At 45.4% G+C, this 21,157-nt stretch overlaps 1 protein-coding gene across 3 annotated transcripts in view; it reads right to left on the bottom strand.

Annotated features, from left to right (window-relative positions):
- Positions 1-21,157, bottom strand: part of LOC311302397 (interferon-induced very large GTPase 1-like) — a 65,800-nt gene that overhangs the window by 21,564 nt on the left and 23,079 nt on the right. For all 3 annotated transcript variants that reach the window (XM_084428218.1, XM_084428217.1, XM_084428216.1), the window contains exon 3: positions 1,900-2,562. In XM_084428218.1, the coding sequence (XP_084284344.1) occupies positions 1,900-2,562 (663 nt within the window). The remainder of the gene's footprint in view (positions 1-1,899; positions 2,563-21,157) is intronic.

Genomic DNA, 21,157 nt, shown 5'->3' with positions numbered 1-21,157 from the left:
AGATCTCTCTGACAGGAGATTCGGCCAAACGTTCCCAACAGACCCTCACAATACGTTTGGGTCTGCCGAGTCTGTCCAGCTTCCTCCCCCGCCATCGGATCCAACTCACCACCAGGTGGTGATCAGTTGACAGCTCCGCCCCTCTCTTCACCCGAGTGTCCAAGACATACGGCCGGAGGTCAGATGAAACGACCACAAAGTCGATCATCGACCTCCGGCCTAGGGTGTCCTGGTGCCATGTGCACTGATGGACACCCTTATGCTTGAACATGGTGTTCGTTATGGACAAGCTGTAACTAGCACAGAAGTCCAATAACAGAACACCACTCGGGTTCAGATCAGGGGGGCCGTTCCTCCCAATCACGCCCCTCCAGGTGTCACTGTCGCTGCCCACGTGGGCGTTGAAGTCCCCCAGTAGAACGACGGAGTCCCCAGTCGGAGCACTTTCCAGCACCCTTCCCAGAGACTCCAAGAAGGCCGGGTACTCTGCACTGCCGTTCGGCCCGTAAGCACAAACAACAGTGAGAGACCTATTCCCGACCCGAAGGCGTAGGGAAGCGACCCTCTCGTTCACCGGGGTGAACTCCAACACATGGCGGCTGAGCTGGGGGGCTATAAGCAAACCCACACCAGCCCGCCGCCTCTCACCATGGGCAACTCCAGAGTGGTGAATAGTCCATCCTCTCTCGAGGAGTGTGGTTCCAGAGCCCAAGCCGTGCATAGAGGTGATCCCAACTATCTCTAGTCGGAATCTCTGAACCTCACGCACAACCTCAGGCTCCTTCCCCGCCAGAGAGGTGACATTCCATGTCCCTAGAGCTAGATTCCACGTCCAGGGATCGGGTTGTCTAGGCCCCCGCCTTCGACTGCCACCCAATCCACTTAGTACCGGCCCCTTACGGTCCCTCCTGTAGGTGGTGGGTCCACGGGAGGGTGGGTCCACGGGAGGGTGGGTCCACGGGAGGGTGGCCCCACGTCGCTCCTTCGGGCTGAGCCCGGCCGGACCCCATGGGGGGAGGCCCGACCACCAGGCGCTCGCATACGAGCCCCAACCCCGGGCCTGGCTCCAGGGTGGGGCCCCGGCTGCGCCATACCGGGCGACGTCACGGTCCTCATTTTTTTTGTCATCATAAGGGTTTTTGAACCGCTCTTAGTCTGACCCGTCGCCTAGGACCTGTTTGCCTTGGGAGACCCTATCAGGGGCATATAGCCCCAGACAACATAGCTCCTAGGTTCATTCGGGTACTCAAACCCCTCCACCACGGTAAGGTGGCAGTTCAACTCATCAGCTCATTAACCCATGTGATAATGAGCTGATGAGTTGAATCAGGTGTGTTTGATTCGGGAGACAAAGAAAACGTGCAGTGTTGGGGTGCCTTCAGGACAGGTTTGGGAACCACTGGGCTAGACGAGGCAAGAGTCTCGGGAGCGCGCGTGCAGGTCAAGTCACTGGATTTCGCGGTAAATCCGACCCGGCATCTTCACATAAAAATAAGAATACTTGCTTTCCGAGGTGATAGCAAAACCCGCAAAGTGGATCATTTTAATGTGAGATTACAACCCCTTCACACACAGGCAATAAAAAAAATTATTCATTTTAGTAGAAAAGTTACATACAGCACCTTTAAAGTTATTTTTTCAGGTTTTTTTTGTTTTGTTTTGTTTTTAAATTCTCCCCAAATGGAGAATTTATGCTGTCAAATATTTTTTATTTTTTTTAAAGGGTATCTGTAAGTTTACTGTATAAGTTTGCTGTAGACATTATAAAATTATAGAAGTGTTTTTGTATTATCATTTATCATTATACATTTTTTTTCTATTTTCTCAATGTATTCTTTCTCTTGAAGGAAGTGATGTGTATGCGAGGGTTAAACTAACTTTCTTGCCAACAAAACTTACACAAGGTATTCTTCTGGAGTTTTCCATCATCTTCATGATCAAGATCTCCCTCTTCTTCTGCTGTGACTGAAACTCCAGATCTGCTCTGCTCTTCATCCTCTGATGCTTCTTCTCCTGCTTCCTCATACAAGTCACAGATAAGAAATTGAACCTCTTCTTCCTTGAGTATCTTCTCTACTCTTTCGAGAATCTCAGAGTGCAATCCTGATTTTAGTTCATTGAACTGAAGATGTCCACCTCCGCACTCTTTTATGAATTGATGAATAGAGTTGTGTATCTCTTCCTCATTGGTCAGCACTATAGTGTGTTTAAAAGCCTCCTCACTGAATTGATTCAGCACATATTTCACTATGTTTCTATCATTCTCACTGAAGTCGTTCTGCTGCAGGACAAGTATGATCACATGAGGTCCAGGAGCAGACAGATTCACACACTCTTTCACTCCCTGTGTGATCTGAGAGTTTGACAGATTTGGATGCAGCAGTTGAGGAGCGTTGATGACTCTGACGTCTCTGTCCTTCAGTTTTCCTCTGTGTTTCTCAATGTGCAGCTCTACATCAGCAGGCGCTTCACTCTCAAACGCTGCTCTTCCTAAGATGAAGTTTCCCGCTCTGCTGTTTTCTGTTACATTCTTCCCCAGCAGAACAATCCTCAAATCACTCACTGGAACAGATAACACACAAATAACAGTTATACTCGTCCAAGTGAGTCAGGGATGGACTGGGAGTAAAAAACGGCCCTGGATTTGCCCCCAAATACTGTAGGCCCCACCACAACTACAAACAGCCACTACTATCTCACAATATTATAGCAGTCAATGTATCGCATTTATGGCAAATAACATCACAAAACCAATGGTGATTGAAATCAATTTATTATTGTATGAACTAAAATACTTGAAATCTACACAAAAGAGCAGAATGCAAAAATGTATAATATGACATATAATGATAAACATAAACTTAGAATCTATAGAAACAACAGAACTATTCTACAATTTGAATATTCATGCGTCTGTGTGAATGGGTGTGAATTTGGATATTGGCTGGGTTAGCCTACATGCCATGATCAGAATAATATAGTTTTAGCCATAGGCGTAATTCTATGGGGGGACAGGGGGACACGTCCCCCCCCAATATTCAAAGAAGGACAATTTGTCCCCCCCAATATTTGATCATACTGTATGATTATGCGGGCAATATCGATGTGATAGCAAATACGTCTTTCTTTCCAGCTCCGAAAATATAAAATCCTGGACGGTCCATTTCCCAAATCCATTCGACTGGAACACTATACATTAACAAAACCTATTTCTCCTGAAATCCATGTCATGTTTTCCCTATACCTTTAGTAGCTCGTGCACCGTCAGTGAGTTAGGAAAAACCAAACAGAAGAAGAGTTAGGAGCGCGAAATCTGACAGACATTTGGCACATCTATGAATGGTAAATATCCTGTATTTGGCTGATATAATCCCTTAGATAACAATCAGGTGAATTTCACTAGAATTTCGAATTGTAGAATTTGTGAATTTCGACTGTAATAGGCTATACAGCTTGTATGAATGGGAGGGACTATTGACAAGCTAGCCGACAGCAGGGGTGTGCGATATGACGATTTCGTGGACGATTAAAATGTCTCCACGATCTGCTTTTGAAGAAATATCGTAGAATCGTGCATTGTACTGTAGCCTATCTGTTCTGGCGCCTCTGTCCCAACATACTGAACAACGCGACGTATTCACATAAAATGTTAACGCAGCGGAACGGGACACTGCAGTTCACAAAAGTTCATAATTTGCATGTGCTTTAATGCCTTGTCGGTTAAACATTTAATTCGCGTGCTGATGCGCTGTTCTAACGTGTGCGTTTCTCAGCGCGTACATGTGAAGCTCACATGCACTAAAAGCCTGTCTACCCACGCCTGGATACTGGACTTAGTTATCTTTCGTATCTGTCGTTATTCGTTATCTGTCCTAAACAAAGTCGGTTATGTCTAAAGTGAAAGCAAACTTGAGAAAATTGAGAGAACAAATGCGTGTATATTAGACGCGTCGCGCGCAACTCTAACCCCTCATTTACACTGCAAACGTCTGCGGCGCATTACGGCTGCGACACGGCTACCGGAGCTGATCGCGCCCATTCTAGTCAATGCTTGTGTTTACACCGGCTCTCCGCGCCGCTTCGCTAAATATAGGCGCCTAGTCTATTTTTGACGGACGCACGTCCAAGTCGCACCGGAAATACAAAATAAAAATAAAAAAACCATTGTCGAATTCAAAATAAACACCCTGTGCAAACTCCAAAACGTATTACACACCAATATCCTTGGTAGAAACCATAGACTGTACGGTAGAAACCCAAAAATCAAGAAAAACCACATCGGACAGGAAAATCACGTGGTCTCGCGCATCCAGTCGCTCCGCTTCTGAAATGCTCCTGGTGTGAGTTGGCACCGCGTGGAGGACGGAATAAAACCTTGTCGCAGACGTAATGCACCGCAGATGTGTGCAGTGTAAATGAGGGGTTATGGTCCCAGATAGCAATTACATTTGGCCCGGATCCGTTTTAAGCCCCTTGCCTCCGTTTCTAGAGACGTTTTCTGATTGTGAACCAGATCCGTGCCAGATAGAGGTTTCAGCTTAAACATTCTAACTGCCATCAGTTCAGTATTTATATCATTTTACAGATCTGGCCCAGATCACTTTTCCCATAGGTAACCGAAAGACATTAGCTGTGTCTGACATTGATTTGGTCCAGATCTGCAATATGAATCTGAGCCGATACTGTTTTCACATAGGCTACACTGGTGTGGCCCGAATCTGTGATACATATCTGAGCCGACTGCATTTAAAAAAGGGCTAAAAACTGCTCTGGCCCATATCTGCAAAACGGATTTGAGCCAACACTGTTTTGACAGAGACTACCTGATGTGGACCACATCCGAAATACTTTTCTCAAACTGTGTGATGAACTCCGTGGAATAAACATTTTCAAAACAACATGGTTACCTGTCTGCATTTTTTTTTCTATCTAGAGCATGAGATAAATGCATTGTCATTAAGCTGAGCAATATTATCAGTGTTCAAAAACTATACAGCAACATTTTGTGATGCTATAAGGTCCGTTACAGCACACACTGTAAAAAAAAAAGTGTAATTTTACAGGTAATTGTCTGTATTTGTTTACAGATTTTTACCGTTTTGTCATTATTACAGCAAATATCTGTAAAATAAAAGGCTTTAATTTAAAGCTCCACTGTTAAATTTGCAGGTAATTGCTTGTATTTTGGTTCTCTTACGAGAGGTCTCTCGTACTGCGTAAGATTATCTTACGCTAGGGGAAAATCCTTTTTCCGCGAGATATTGAAGCCAAAAATTATCCTTAATTTTGAAATAATGCAAAACGCGTTGCAGCAGCATGCAGACATAGGCGAGACAGCTCGCGCGCCTATTGGCTGGTCTGCGGCAACTGCAGCAGCCTATCGAGCGAGGCCTGGCGTGACGCCAGACCCAATGAGGGTGCTTCGCGCCCGCTGCGTCACGTCCCGCCGAAACGGGCGTGGTCTAGGCCTATAAATATCGCTCGCAGGCAGCTATTATCTGATTTTTCATCCTTCAAGCGAAGCACATGCATCGCTGGAGCTGGAGAGAAGCCGCGCCGTCGAGAGAGAGCATCTTCAGCGGGACGAGTCACTGAAGTCGCTGGCCGCGCCGCCTTCCTTGCCTTCCTGCTGCGCTTTCCGGCGCTTATATCCTTTTCATTCTCTGTGTTATTTGTGTGTGTGTGTGTTGCTAACGCGACACACATTCTAAAAGAGCAGCGTCTTTTTAAAGATGCCTTCCTGCGGCTCGTGCAGAGCCACACTCAGCGATGGGGACCGCCATGTTATCTGCGTTTCTTGCCTGGGTGAGGATCATGCAGCTCTCGCGCTCGCTGACGGCGGCTGCCCTCACTGCGAGCTACTGCCCATGGCGACTCTGCGGACTCGCCTGGCCTCTTTCGCCGAGACTGCTCCCCCGCTCATCGCGGCATCGCGCCGTAAAAAGCGCCGTGCCCAGCGGGTCCCGGAACCTTCCCCCAGCCGCCAAAGCTCGCCGGTTCGCCCGCCTGCTTCACCGGCTTAGTCAGCCTCTCTTCCCGATGGACAGCGGCCGCCGTCCGCCGCCGCTTCCGTTGATATCGCTGATGAGGAAGCCCTGCTGGGAGAGGAGGATTCCTGCTCTATCCTGGCGTCAGGCAGTGAGGATTGGGCGAGCTCTGAGGACCTCGCGCCCCCTGCCCGCACTACGTCAGGCAAGAGAGCGTCCATTGAGATGGAACTCATGCGAGTACTCGCACAGGCCGCGGCGAGCCTCGGCCTCGAGTGGTCTTCGCCCGAGCAACCCGCTCGCAACCGGCTGGATGGCTGTTTTCTGCCTGGGGATCGTGCTTCGCCTGCGTCCAGACCAGCGCCCTTTCTTCCTGAGTTGCACGAAGAAGTCGCTAAATCCTGGAACGCTCCCCATTCAGCTAGAATGCGTCCTTCTGTTTCGCTGGCATTCTCTGCAGTTGACGATGCCAAAAACAGAGGATATCATTCGCTGCCGCCGGTTGAAGAGGCGATTGCGGCCCACTTATGCCCGCCCTCCGCTGGACGGCGCGCTAACCTGGCCCTACCCTCTAAAGCTTGCCGCACAACGTCAAGTCTGCTCCGCTGCGCTTTCTCCGCCGCCGGGCAGGCTGCATCAGCGCTGCACACCATGGCCACACTTCAGATCTTCCAGGCCGATCTCCTCCGAAAACTGGACGAGAAGGGACCTGAAGCGATCTGTGTGCCGGACTTAAGGAGCGCCACGGACCTCGCTCTCCATGCCACTAAGTCCGCGGCTCAGGCTATTGGGCATACGATGGCTTCTCTCACTGTTACTGAGAGACACCTCTGGCTGACGCTCTCGGACATGGCCGATTCAGAGCGCACCGCCTTCCTCGACGCCCCGCTTTCTCCCGCCGGTCTCTTCGGATCCTCCGTGAAGGACTTCGCTGAGAGATTCGCTGAGGTACAGAAAGCATCTCAGGCTATGAAGCACTTCCTGCCGAAGCGCTCCAGTTCTGCTGCAGGCCGTGCGAAACCGTCTGCACAGAGCTCTCAGCCCCAGCCGCCGCCCACTGCCGCTGCTCCGCAGTGCCGCCAGGCCCGAAGCGCGAGACCGCGCTCCCGCTCATCCGGGCGCCGCCCCACCATGCGCGGCCCGCGGCCCAGGATTGTGGTAAAGCCCGAGGCCCCGAAGTCGTCCTAGCACGCCTAGGGAAACGACGGTGTTCAAGTCCCACTGCGGCCGGACTTACACCAAAGCTATTCACTCGTCCAGTTCCAGAAAATGTGACTGTTCCAGTGTTTTATGCAGTCAACAAGCCGGTTCTGTCGCCCGCTTGCCTGCACACAAAAGCTGTTTTTACGGCTACCCAGATAAATCCCCAAGAGAGCGTATTTTCTGGTGTCCCGGCCGCGGCCGATGGTGTTTTATGTGTAGAAAACATGCGCACTGTCCAGTGCCCATCACTACACATAAGCACAGCCTGTCACACAGGTCTCGCGCACATAAAATCGACTCAGATCGATTGCGCTTCAAACATTGTAAATGTGCCCACTACCCAGTGCCCACATACACCACGTTGTGCATGTCTCAGGCATTCGCTTCACTCAAGCGAAAAATGTTTTCAGTGTAATGAATGTGCCCGCCGTCCCGCGCCCACATCTACACACAGACATGACAGTTCCTATGGGACTCGCCCAGCCCTCCCCCTCTCGGTTGACCACCGAAGAGGAGTCGAGCGCGGGCAATCTGCCCGCTGTTATCAGCGCGCCCCCTCCCTCAAATGTCACGAGCGCGACAACTATGTTGCAGTGCACCGAAGCATCTCTATCGCAGAGCGAACGGAGCGAGCTTCGTCTTCAACCCCTAGCTATTCATGCGGATGCATGGGCAAAGCTGCCCGGGGTTTCGAAGTGGGTGCTAGACATTATAGAAAGAGGCTATTCGCTGCAGTTTCGCCGGCGCCCTCGCCGTTATACGGCGCGCGTCGAGACCACGGTAAAAACAGAAGTAGCACATTTACTTCGAGCCGAAGTGACGAAACTATTGAGCAAAGGGGCCATAGAGCCTCTCTCTCAAGTTCAGAGCGAAGGAGGGCTATACAGCAGATACTTCCTGGTACCCAAAAAAGACGGGGGTCTCAGACCCATACTTGATCTAAGGCAACTGAACAAAGTGCTTGTGAAGCGACAGTTCCGGATGCTCACGACCAGCGAAATCCTCGCGCACATTCGCCGAGGAGACTGGTTCGTGTCAATAGATCTGAAGGACGCGTATTTTCAGATACAAATAGCGTCACGTCACAGGCGATTTTTGAGATTCGCCTTCGAGGGCCAGGCATATCAGTACACAGTCCTGCCGTTCGGTTTGTCCCTGGCACCCCGTACATTTACGAAGTGCATGGACGTGGCGCTCGCACCCCTCAGAATGAAGGGCTTGCGAGTACTGAACTATTTGGACGATTGGCTGATTCTAGCGCAATCTCGCTCAGTGCTCGTAGAGCACACGACCATTTTACTCGATCACCTCGAGAAATTAGGTCTCAAAGTCAAATGGGGCGAAGAGCTCTCTGTCTCCCAGTCAGAAGATATCTTTCCTGGGCACAGAGCTGAACTCGCTGTCTATGATAGCGCGTCTATCACCACAGCGCGCGGTGAACGCTCAGCGCGCAGCGAGCTCTTTCCGCTGCGGCGCTTCTGTCCCGCTCAAGAAATTTCAGAAGATGCTGGGTCTCATGGCCTCAACATCCTCAGTGCTCCAGCTGGGCTTGCTCCGCATGCGCCTACTGCAGTTCTGGCTGAAAGCGCGAGTCCCACGCCAAGCGTGGAAGTCCGGTTCGCTTCATCTCAAGGTCAATCAGAGGTGCGTTGTGGCTCTGAAACCTTGGAAAGTGGACGGCTGGTACCGATCAGGTGTAAACCTGGGGACTCCCTCGAGGGTGAGGGTGGTGTCTACGGACGCATCCACCTCGGGATGGGGAGCGCTGCTCGAGGGCAGACCGTTCTTTTGCCAGTGGTCAGAACGCGAGAAGCTCCTGCACATAAACTGCCTCGAAATGTTGGCAGTGGACAACGCGTTAACACGTTTTTGTCCCCAAATAAAGGGACACCACGTTCTGGTCCGGTCGGACAACATGTCAGTGGTGTCCTACATAAATCGCCAGGGCGGCCTCAGGTCCAGAAACCTGTACAGGCTAGTGAAACGCCTCCTGGTGTGGGCTCAGTGCAGTCTGCGCTCGCTGAGAGCAGCGCACGTGCCGGGGCTCCTGAACATAGGACCAGACAGACTGTCCAGGAACAATGTTCCGGCAGGCGAATGGTCTCTTCACCCACAGACAGTCCAGCTGCTGTGGAGGAAATTTGGCAGAGCGGAGATAGACCTATTTGTGTCTCAAGAAAACGCTCGCTGCCCGGAGTTTTTCTCCAAGAGCAGGGACGCGCTGGCACATGTGTGGCCCCGCCGCCCGCTCTACGCTTTTCCCCCTGTCTCTCTCCTGCCTCAGGTGATAGAGCGGATAAGGGAAGAAGGATGTCCAGTACTGCTCGTAGCGCCGCTCTGGAAAAACCAACCTTGGTTCCCAGCTGTGATGCAGCTAGCGAGCACTGTCCCGTGGCCAGTGCCAGTGAGGAGAGACCTCCTCTCCCAGGCTTACGGCTCGATATGGCATCCTCACCCGGAACTGTGGTCCCTTCATGTCTGGGCCATCAACGGGTACATGCTGAGCTCCCTAAGGGAGTGATAAACACGATCACACAGGCTAGAGCTCCGTCTACTAGACGCCTCTACGCATCGAAATGGTCAGTGTTTGCGGGCTGGTGCACATCCCGTGGCGTGTCACCCACAGCCTCTGGGGTGACGGAGGTGCTTTCCTTCCTGCAAGAGCTGTTGGAAAAAGGTAGAACCCCTTCCACGCTCAAAGTTTACGTGGCGGCTATAGCAGCGTTCTCTAGAACAACGCTTGGTCAGTCAATAGGAAGGAACGATTTAGTTATCCGCTTCCTCAGAGGAGCTAAAAGACTGAATCCTCCCAGACCTCCCTCAGTCCCTGTATGGGACCTTTCTACGGTTCTGGAAGCCATGAAAGGTGGCCCATTCGAGCCATTGCAGACGATTGATCTGAAACACCTGTCTTTCAAGACCGTGTTTCTGCTGGCTCTCGCTTCGGTGAAGCGCATAGGGGACTTACACGCGCTCTCAGTGAGCACGACGTGCATGGAGTTTGGGCCGAATGACTCGAGGGTTATACTCAAACCTAAGCACGGTTATGTTCCAAAATCTCTCAACACACCGTTTAGGGCGCAGGTTATTTCCCTGTCTGCCCTACCGGTCCCTGATGAGGAAAGAGACGCGAACCTCCTTTGCCCAGTCAGGGCGCTGCGAGCTTATGTGTCTCGCTCGTCTGTTTTCAGACAGACAGAGCAGCTCTTCGTTTCGTTCAGCGGGCGTTCTAAGGGACTAGCCGCGTCGAAACAGAGCCTATCCAGATGGATAGTTGATGCTATTGCGCTGGCATACGCTTCCAAGGGCGAGCAGTGCCCTTTGGGTGTCAGAGCGCACTCCACGAGAGGCATGGCCTCCTCGTGGGCTTGGTCGAGTGGGATTGCCTTGCAAAATATTTGTACGGCGGCGGGCTGGGCCTCCCCGTCTACATTTATAAGGTTCTATAACCTAGAGGTTCCCGCCCTGCAGGCCAGGCTGCTGTCGGTCTAGTTACCAGTATTATCTGTCCTGATACTATCAGCCCAGAATGCTGTGTCTGCTGAGCGCAGCTCATTGATCGACAGCGTAAAGTAATAGCACTAAATGTGTGCGGGCAGAATGTGTAAGACCCACTTTTCCATCAGTTCAGGCCGTACCCCGCCCTGTCTGTGTGATGTATTAGCGTTTAAACGACGCTGCTATGTGTGGAAGAGTACGGTTTCACCCCTCTCTCTTCCCGGACTCCCTGTGAGCTCCATGGGTGATTGTGCACTTTATGAACCCCGGGTTTTCGCCCTTGGGTCTATGGTGTCAGATCCCTGCACGCACGGCGTTTTGCATTGGGTCCCCTAGCGTAAGATAATCTTACGCAGTACGAGAGACCTCTCGTAAGAGAACGTACTCGGTTACTAACGTAACCTCGGTTCTCTCTAGAAGAGGGAACGAGTACTGCGTATCTTGCCGTGCATGCACACGCTCTGGTTGCTTCTATGATGAAAAACCAGATAATAGCTGCCTGCGAGCGATATTTATAGGCCTAGACCACGCCCGTTTCGGCGGGACGTGACGCAGCGGGCGCGAAGCACCCTCATTGGGTCTGGCGTCACGCCAGGCCTCGCTCGATAGGCTGCTGCAGTTGCCGCAGACCAGCCAATAGGCGCGCGAGCTGTCTCGCCTATGTCTGCATGCTGCTGCAACGCGTTTTGCATTATTTCAAAATTAAGGATAATTTTTGGCTTCAATATCTCGCGGAAAAAGGATTTTCCCCTAGCGTAAGATAATCTTACGCAGTACTCGTTCCCTCTTCTAGAGAGAACCGAGGTTACGTTAGTAACCGAGTACATTTTACATCAATTTTACGTTTTTTTAAAAGGAACTTGTCTGTATTTTTACAGAGTTATGTGTAATATTACAGAAATTATTAGGTAATATTTTACAGATTTTTTTCTGTGAAATTAGAAAACAAAGTAAAGAAGGTATAACTGCGGAAATCAGCATCTATTTAATATGTTTTCCTTACAGATTATTAAGCATGTGGGGGTTAAAGTGAGTTTTTTTAAGGTTAAATAATAGTATTTGTACATACAGTACCCTACATAGGCTACAGTAGGCCTGTATTGAATTATTTTTTATTTCACATTTTATTTTATACTCATTTTGATCATTATTTCATTGTCTTATTCTCCCATAATTTCATGTATATTTTATGAATATTTTTCCAAATCTCCGTTGCTGCACATTCAGAGCTTTTATGGCGTTATATATGTGCCTCAATCCTGAGCGAGTAATTGTAAGTTTTGAGCACAGAGAACTATATTTTGCAAGCACATTACATTATATTTTGAACAGAAATTAACAATCGCAAAAAAAAAATGTGTTTGAGCAAAGGAAAAAACGATTCCGTGCTCAATAAATGTATTTGCTTGTTTGCTATTATCCATATTAACGTGCAATAATAACCCCTCTCATGCAGTTTACTCAGGTGCTCTCTCACAAACTTATTCTCTGCGCTCCTGTCAAGTCCCTCTCTCTCTCTCTCTCTCTCAACCTCTTAATTCTGTGCGCGCTCAACTCTTGACACACACACACTCGCTCAACTCTTGACACACACGCTCGCTCAACGCTCAACTTACAACAGGTTACAAGTGTGCCACAAAATCAACCAATCAGAAAATTAAAGGTCAATTGTGATTGGCTGTTGGTCTCCAATCAAATCGCTAGTAGATCCAAAGCCTGTCTTGTAGAACTATCCATAGATATCCATATATATATACACTGCTCAAAAAAATTAAAGGAACACTTTGAAAACACATCAGATCTCAATGGGGGAAAATATCATGCTGGATATCTATACTAATATGGACTGGGTAATGTGTTATGAACGAAAGGATGCCACATCGTTTGATGGAAATGAAAATAATCAACCTACAGAGGATTGAATTCAAAGACACCCCGTAAATCTAAGTGAAAAAATGATGCAGCAGGCTTGTCAATTTTGCTGAAATTTCATTGCAGCAACTCAAAATGGTTCTCAGTAGTTTGTATGGCCCCCACGTGCTTGTATGCATGCCTGACAACGTCGGGACATGCTCCTACTGAGACAACGGATGGTGTCCTGGAGTATTTCCTCCCAGATCTGGACCAGCGCATCACTGAGCTCCTGGACAGTCTGAGGTGCAACCAGGTGATGTCAGATGGACCGAAACACAATGTCCCAGAGGTGTTCTATTGGATGTAGGTCAGGTGAGCGTGGTGGCCCTTCAATGGTATCATTCCTTCATCTTCGAGGAACTGCCTGCATGCTCTCGCCACATGAGGCCGGGCATTGTTGTGCACCAGGAGGAACCCAGGACCCACTGCACCAGCATAGGGTCTGACAATGGATCCAAGGATTTCATCCCGATACCTAATGGCAGTCAGGGTGCCATTGTCTAGCCTGCAGAGGTCTGTGCGTCCCTCCATGGATATGCCTCCCCAGACCATCACTGACCCACCACCAAACCGGTCATGCTGAACGATGTTACAGGCAGCATAACATTCTCCACGGCTTCTCCAGACCCTTTCCTGTCTGTCACATGCTCAGGGTGAACCTGCTCTCATTTGTGAAAACCAGAGGGCACCAGTGGCGGACCAGCCAATTCTGGTGTTCAATGGGAAATGCCAATCGAGCTCCCTGGTGCTGGGCAGTGAGCACAGGGCCCACTAGAGGCCGTCGGGCCCTCAGGCCACCCTCATGAAGTCTGTTTCTGATTGTTTGGTCAGAGACATTCACACCAGTGGCCTGCTGGAGGTCATTTTGTAGGGTTCTGGTAGTGCTCATCATGTTCCTCCTCGCACAAAGGAGCAGATACCGGTCCTGCTGATGGGTTAAGGACCTTCTACGGCCCTGTCCAGCTCTCCTAGAGTAGCTGTCTGTCTTCCTGGAATCTCCTCCATGCTCTTGAGACTGTGCTGGGAGACACAGCAAACCTTCTGGCAATGGCACGTATTGATGAGCCATCCTGAAGGAGCTGGACTGCCTGCGCAACCTCTGTAGGGTCCAGGTATCGCCTCATGCTACCAGTAGTGACACTGACCCTAGCCAAATGCAAAACTGGTGAAAAACAGTCTGAAAAGATGAGTAGGGAAAAAATGTCAGTGGCCTCCACCTGTAAAACCATTCCTGTTTTGGGGGTTGTCTCACTGTTGCCCATCTAGTGCACCTGCTGTTAATTTCATTAACACTAAAGCAGTTGAAACTGATTACCAACCCCCTCTGTTACTTAACTGACCAGATCAATATCCCAAGAGTTTAACTGACTTGATGCTATTCTCTGATTAAAAAGTGTTCCCTTTATTTTTTTGAGCAGTGTATATCCATATATCCGTATATAATCCTTTATTATATGATATCTTGGAACTATCTACAGCATCCCGGAAGCTTACTGAAAAAAAAAAAAATCGAAAAAAATAACTGACTACAGCGAGACTAATGGATTAAAACACATTTTGGTAAGTAATTTTTATAACTATTATTAACTTAAAAGTGCCTTGTTAGTTTTGTGTATTATAAATTATAATACACAAAAATAATAATTAAAATAATTATTATAATGGTGGTTTTCTTTAGATCACAGACATTAGCCTAATAGTTGGAGGGCAAATTTTGTTTAATTGTTCGGAAAATGTCAGTTTTAAGAGTGAGGTGAGGCCATCCTTAAAAATATTCTTGTTTGCCGTTACCCGACCGACCCTGTCAATTTAGGGCCGACCCAATTCATTATTTTTTTCCCCTTTTAGTCCGACCGACTTGCCTGTTGTAAACTTGCGTTAAGACCGACCAATTTTTTTTTTTTTACTCTTCAAACAACTAATACAAATGCAATAAAATTATATTAATTATATTTTAGTAAGTATTGTGAATATAAATAGGCCTACATACAAACGTAGGCTATGCTCTTTCTTTTAAATAAAAACCCGTGGCATCATCTATGATTATAAGGGCTGTGTGGCTGTATGCGAAATGAAACCGAAATCGTGACACTCAGATCCACGAAAAATATGTTTTAGTGATTCTATGAATTGCACTGCGCAAACCAAAAGTAATATACCCACCGGATGAAGAGGGGTCGGCTCTCCACAGGACATAATATATTCATTTTATTTTATTTTTCGTGTTCGCATTTATGAGGAAGAAACAATGTTACGGACGTGACCGCTGAAAGCGGCACTAAAACTTTCACAGAGATCTCAAACAGGCATTTAAAACACCAAATATTAAGAATTGGCATATCGAGCAAAATAATATGATTGATCGAAAATTGTAGCCTATAGCCGCGTTTCCACCGCAGGAACTTTCCCCAGGAACTAGGAACTTTGGGCTGGTACTCGATGTGTTTACACTGCAGGAACCAGGGTCTAAATGAAGTTCCGGGTAAATATTTCCCCCTCCGATAGTCCCTGCTCACGAGGTAGTACTTTTTCAAAGTTCAGGAACTTTCAGGGGTGGGACTTGTGCGCTGCACAAGCTGATTGGTTGTGTTCACACCGCATTTTGGTTGGATGACTCCACGCAGCATTTTCTTTATTTTTAACCTCCCTTTTAAAAAGTGGCTTCATGCAGTAAAGTTGTCTGTCTGCAAATATGGAATTTAATTAAAAAAAACTGGGGGACTGGCGACGAGTTTCAGGCTTTATTATTTGGGTATTTGTGGAAGAGGAAACTTTCTGCGCGCTCGTCACAGCCATCTCACGGCCAATGTCCGCAATAGCTGATAACATACAATTTTATATCTAACGTTAGCATTACGAGCTCTGAACACGCTTTATCAGTGCTCGTCTCTTTTCTGCCACAGCTTTTAATATTAAGTCATTATGTTTACACATTGTCATCTATTGCAAGGCAAACCAACATGTTACAAATTTACTATAACAGGATTGAAATAGCGCTTTGAGGTTAGTAACAAACAACTATTTACAAGACTGTCACTATTTATGATTGATAGACGGGGTTCAGGCTTTTTTTAAGCGTATTTGCGCAAAAGGAAATTTTTGCGCGTTCGTCCCAGTCATCTCACAACATACCTTGTCTAATTTTATACGCATAAGAGCTTTCTGAACACGCTTTAGTATCAGTGCTCGTCTATTTTGTTATGTTAATTACCTCGTTAGTAAACCAATAACTGCAGCACAGTTTGAATCTCCTCCATACTTATAAATGTGGCGCTCAAAACTGATTAGTTACTGTCCGTCGCAGACTGGGAGGAGCAGTTGCGCGCAGTTTACCTTCCCGGTACTTTAGACCGCGGTGTAAACGCAGAAAGCAACCGGTCTGGGGCAAAAAAGGTTTCTGGGAAAAAAGTTCCTGGGACAAATTGTTCCGGGTAGTTTCGGTGGAAAAGCGGCTTATCTCTCCCCTCACATGCTCACCGGCAAGATGCACCGACATTAAATTTCTCTGTGGGCTAATAGGCCTATGTGTTAGCCCAGTCATTAAAAAACGATTTAGTTTCGTATTCATGTTTAAATAAAATTATATATATATATATATTTTAAAATTTCATGTTGATTATATGAAAAGTGAAAAGCATGAATAAGATAAGATGATCCCGAAAATATCGGGAGACAAATGGAGTGGGCAGACATGATTTTGACCACTTCATTAAGTTTTTTTTTTTTTTTTTAGAAAGCCTGTCTTTAAAGTGAATTTCGTTTTGTATTAATTGTATCTTAATTTGAATCAATGTTTCATCAACCAATTTCTTGAATTTAATCAATAAGAGGCTAAATAGGCAATAGCAGGCAATATAATCAGGACACGGAGTCGCCGGCGCGTGAACTGGAGCTGCTCTCTTATGAACCGAAAGAAACACAGCGTAGGCTATAAGCTACTTGCCTCACAGACCTGAGACACATATATATACATATATATATATATATATATATATATATATATATATATATATATACATAGAAAGCATGAAATGTACACTTTTAAACAAAACAATTCAAAACGAAAGAAAACAGACTGTTCTCTGCTTATGTAATGAAATGTGCATTTCTCTCTGGCGCGTTCACTGCGAAGATCGAGTCATCGTCAACTTCATCTTTGACACAGAAAACACTTGTTTATTAATAAACAATTGAAATGTCTCCTTGATATGTTTGACATACTAATAATCATTAGGCTACTTTTCCCAGTTCTGACAGCTTTTAGGCGCGTTATTGGCAGCGCACCCTTAGATGTTACATGAACACGTCACCACCGCTATAATATTCAGTTCAGTTTATACAGGTTTTCTAATTGTTATTTAATATATATTTATAACTTGGCACGAAGTTCTGGAAAACTGTCAGTGAAGTCCCGATATGCATATTTGTTTAAATTCATACCGACGTAATCACCATGACCAAAATTGTACCTTTTTTTTTTTTTTACATTGAATCTCGAAAACAAATACAGCCCGACCTACCGACCTTTTTTTTGTGTGTGTGGCTGTTACCACAAACCAAAATATTTTTAAGGATGGCCTCATTGTGTGAGGTGATTGACAGCTATATGTGACAGAGGAATATTATGACACTCCTCCAGAGATTCAGCTTATAATTTATAATGCTGTTGTGTTGTTTAACTTAAAATAGTATATCTCCTACTAAAGTGGTGTGACAGTGTTGCTGTTCTGATGACATTCTGTGCTAGCATTAGAATGCTTGAAAAGGAGAAGTCAAACTAACTTTAGTCACAATAGAGATATAATATTGTAAGTTAAACAACACAACAGCATTATAATACACAAAACTAACAAGGCACTTTTAAGTAAAAAAAAAAAAAAAAAAAAAAAAAAACTTATCAAAATGTGTTTTAATCCATTAGTCTCGCTGTAGTCAGTTATTTTTTTCGATTTTTTTTTTTTTTTTCAGTAAGCTTCCGGGATGCTGATAGTTACAGATATCATATAATAAAGGATTATATATGGATATATGGATATATATGGATATCTATGGATAGTTCTACAAGACGGGCTTTGGATCTACTAGCGATTTGATTGGAGACCAACAGCCAATCACAATTGACCTTTAATTTTCTGATTGGTTGATTTTGTGGCACACTTGTAACGCTGTTGTAAGTTGAGCAAGTTGAGCGAGCGTGTGTGTCAAGAGTTGAGCGAGCGTGTGTGTCAAGAGTTGAGCGCGCACAGAATTAAGAGGTTGAGAGAGAGAGAGAGGGACTTGACAGGAACACAGAGAATAAGTTTGTGAGAGAGCACCTGAGTAAACTGCGTGAGAGGGGTTATTATTGCACGTTAATATGGATAATAGCAAACAAGCAAATACATTTATTGAGCACGGAATCGTTTTTTCCTTTGCTCGAACACATTTTTTTTTTTGTGATTGTTAATTTCTGTTCAAAATATAATGTAATGTGCTTGCAAAATATAGTTCTCTGTGCTCAAAACTTACAATTACTCGCTCAGGATTGAGGCACATATATAACGCCATAGGCTTTGTGTGTGTGTGTGAGTGCGCGCGCGCGCGCGATGACGCAGATTCAAATTCGCCGCAATTACTTTTCCGCTGTTTACTCCCGCCCACAATGGTTAACGTTAGCTGGGGCCCGTTCTTCGTACGTTGCTTAAAACATCCGAGATCAAATTACACATCCAAGATGATATCATCGTGCTAATCATGATCTGGCTAATGAGGTTCTTCGAACACACTTGCCGGATATGATTAGTATCGCTGGATTGAGTTATCTGAGATAATTGCGCGTTCATGCGCTGGTTTAAAAGGGGATATGTATCGATAGTAGAAACATTGATCAGCAACGCTGCTATTGGCTGCTCAGCGTGGCCAAAGAGCGCGCTCAGTTTTTCTCCTCAGCAGAGCAAGAACTAATAGTCGAAGTTTATTCGGAATTTTAATGTTTAATCAAAACGCCAGGGAACACCTCAAAGTCTGCAAAAGCCAGGAGAGAGGGCTGGCAAAAAATAGCAGACAATTTAAATCCGTTAGAAGTGGCCATGTTAGATGTTTTTATCACTTATTAGCCTATATTTTTGTATTTTAATAATTGCATAATTACTTTGTTCATTGTAATGTCAGTCACCATACTAGAACATGGGAACAAATAAAAGTGAAGTAAACATATTCTACTTAATGGCAATTTTTAGTTATATAGTCTCTTTTATAAAAGACACTGTTAAATAAATGGTTGTCTGTTTATAAAAGCAACCAAGATAAAGGCTGAGGAAAAATAGAAAAGATCTTAGTAGCCTACACTGTAAAATAATTTATGCTGCATTAAATTAAGGCCGTATAGTCATTTCAACTGTTAAATCTTGAGTAAACTTAAACTGATAAACTTATGTTAATGTAAAAATATTTTGCCATGAGTTATTGATCAGATTTTTCCCCAGTGTAGTTCATTGTAATGACATTGTGTTTTCCTCTTTTGTGCACTTTTACATTATACACCAACACTTGTATTTGTTCCCAAGAAAGTGGTGGCAGAAATATGTGCAGTAAGTGGACATTTTCTAACTTTCCAAAGGAAAGAAAGTATAAGACTTTGTAATGTCCATTTGTTTCCATTGCACTGGACAGTGAATAAACCCTCTCAGATGACTGTCATATGGAGGAACTAGCCTACCTGCAAGTGCATAAATAACTTTACTTCATTTATACTTGTATGCTTTATGGCTGCAATATAAGTTGCAGGATTCTACATCTACAGAAAGGCCTACAGAAGAGTCTGCACAGACAGAGGAGACATAGGCCTACAGGTGGCCAGTGTATAGCCAACTTTTCCTTTTTATTTGTTGCATGAGCCATGTGTCTAATATCACTTGACCACTGGCTTTTCTTTACAAAGAACAATTGAAATAAAACTCAAGGAACTAAGCATATTTTGTCTTTTATTAAACATTTAATGAAAAGTGTTTTTTTTTTTTTTTTTGTGGCAATGTTGTGTAATATGGCACATGCAACAATGTCCAGTCAGGTGTGCAACCCTCAGACTTTTCAGACACTGAAATCTTCCCTTTAGTTAGCCAAAGTTCATTTCATTGTGTGCCCTTGTCCTGGCTAGAGCTGCATTGTAACTGGTTTGGGCCAGGGAATGGGGTCATAAAACACCTGTCTGCAGGCAGGAGCATGTCATAATGACCTATGAAAAATGCAGTTCTGTTAGGATCAGCATAAGTGTATGTAATACAGTGAGCTTGATATTTAATTGTGGAACTTTCCTTACCACTTTCAAATAATGTGCATGAATGTGAATCTCTGAAAATGCTTAAGTCATGCACAGATCCTGGCCATTTTGCTTTCACATTTGTGATATGGAAGATTTTAGTCAACTGTCGACAAGTCGAAAATAAATGTGCGTTTCCAACAAATTAATAATGTAAACGACAATCTCACAAGTCACGAGAAAAAATATATATCTCAGAAAGAAAGTGCACTATTGCTGCGCTGGACTTCCCGTATCAGCTCCGCTTATGAAGCCGCAGTCTAATCCTGTTAACATGAAATAAGCCTGCTCCCGAGCAGGTTTAAGATTGCGCACCTGTTGCTATGACAGCAAGTCCAGGATGAGCGTTGAAGAACCAAACAATCCAAGATCATGCCAAATCGCCAACAATCAAATCCAGCTAAGTGAGTTAGCGACGTACGAAGAACGGGCCCCTGATCAGTCGAGTTTGGGCAAGCGGGAGATTTGAATTCAGTCTACTCTCGTGAAGTGGATTGTGAGATCAACAGTGGTTCAAAGCAATCGTATTCGTCAAGAGGCGAGCAGCCGTGAGCAGGAGTTCTGTTGTCAGTCAGTCCGTTTGGATTCTTTGGAATTAACGCCCTTTTCAGTGAGCCTTGTTCATCACAGCGGACATCATGCCAACCGGTCACCGCCTGAGGTAAGAGTCTCATTATCCTAAGTTACATGTGAACGATATTTTATATTACATTTGTGTTACGTTTACAGTTTTCAAGCTAACGTTAGCATTCTTAAATAATGTTCAGTCATAAACAAGATGCATCATGCATCTTTACATTTTCCATCTGTTTTAAGAAAGATCAGTTGAACCCACATCTCAAAAGACCTAAAACAAGCTTTCGTAGACTTGTTATACATATCAAAGTCCGTTTAATTGTGTATAAAATCTTTGTTAATACGCAATAGTATCTGTCAGTAAATCACTCTTAAATGGCGGGACATTTTGAAACACTGCCTGGAAGCTGAAATCTCTTCTCTTAAAAAATATCCTCGGTTTTAATTATAGTAACCACGTTTTTGGCGGATTTTTATTACCATTTTTAATAACCACAGTTATACTACAAATACAAATAGGCCTACCATGTTTTTTTTTCTTTTCTTTGTGGTTAAACCATAGTTAATTTTCGTAAGGGTTAACATGGCTATCTCAAGACTGGTAAGAAAACGAATTCAGTAAATACTGTACTTGTTGATGATACAGGAAAGCACATGAGACTAGAATATGAACACAACATGA

This window comes from Rutilus rutilus (assembly GCF_951802725.1).
Source record: "Rutilus rutilus genome assembly, chromosome: 13".
Taxonomy (NCBI): domain Eukaryota; kingdom Metazoa; phylum Chordata; class Actinopteri; order Cypriniformes; family Leuciscidae; genus Rutilus; species Rutilus rutilus.
This window is presented reverse-complemented; position numbering and strand designations above follow the sequence as displayed.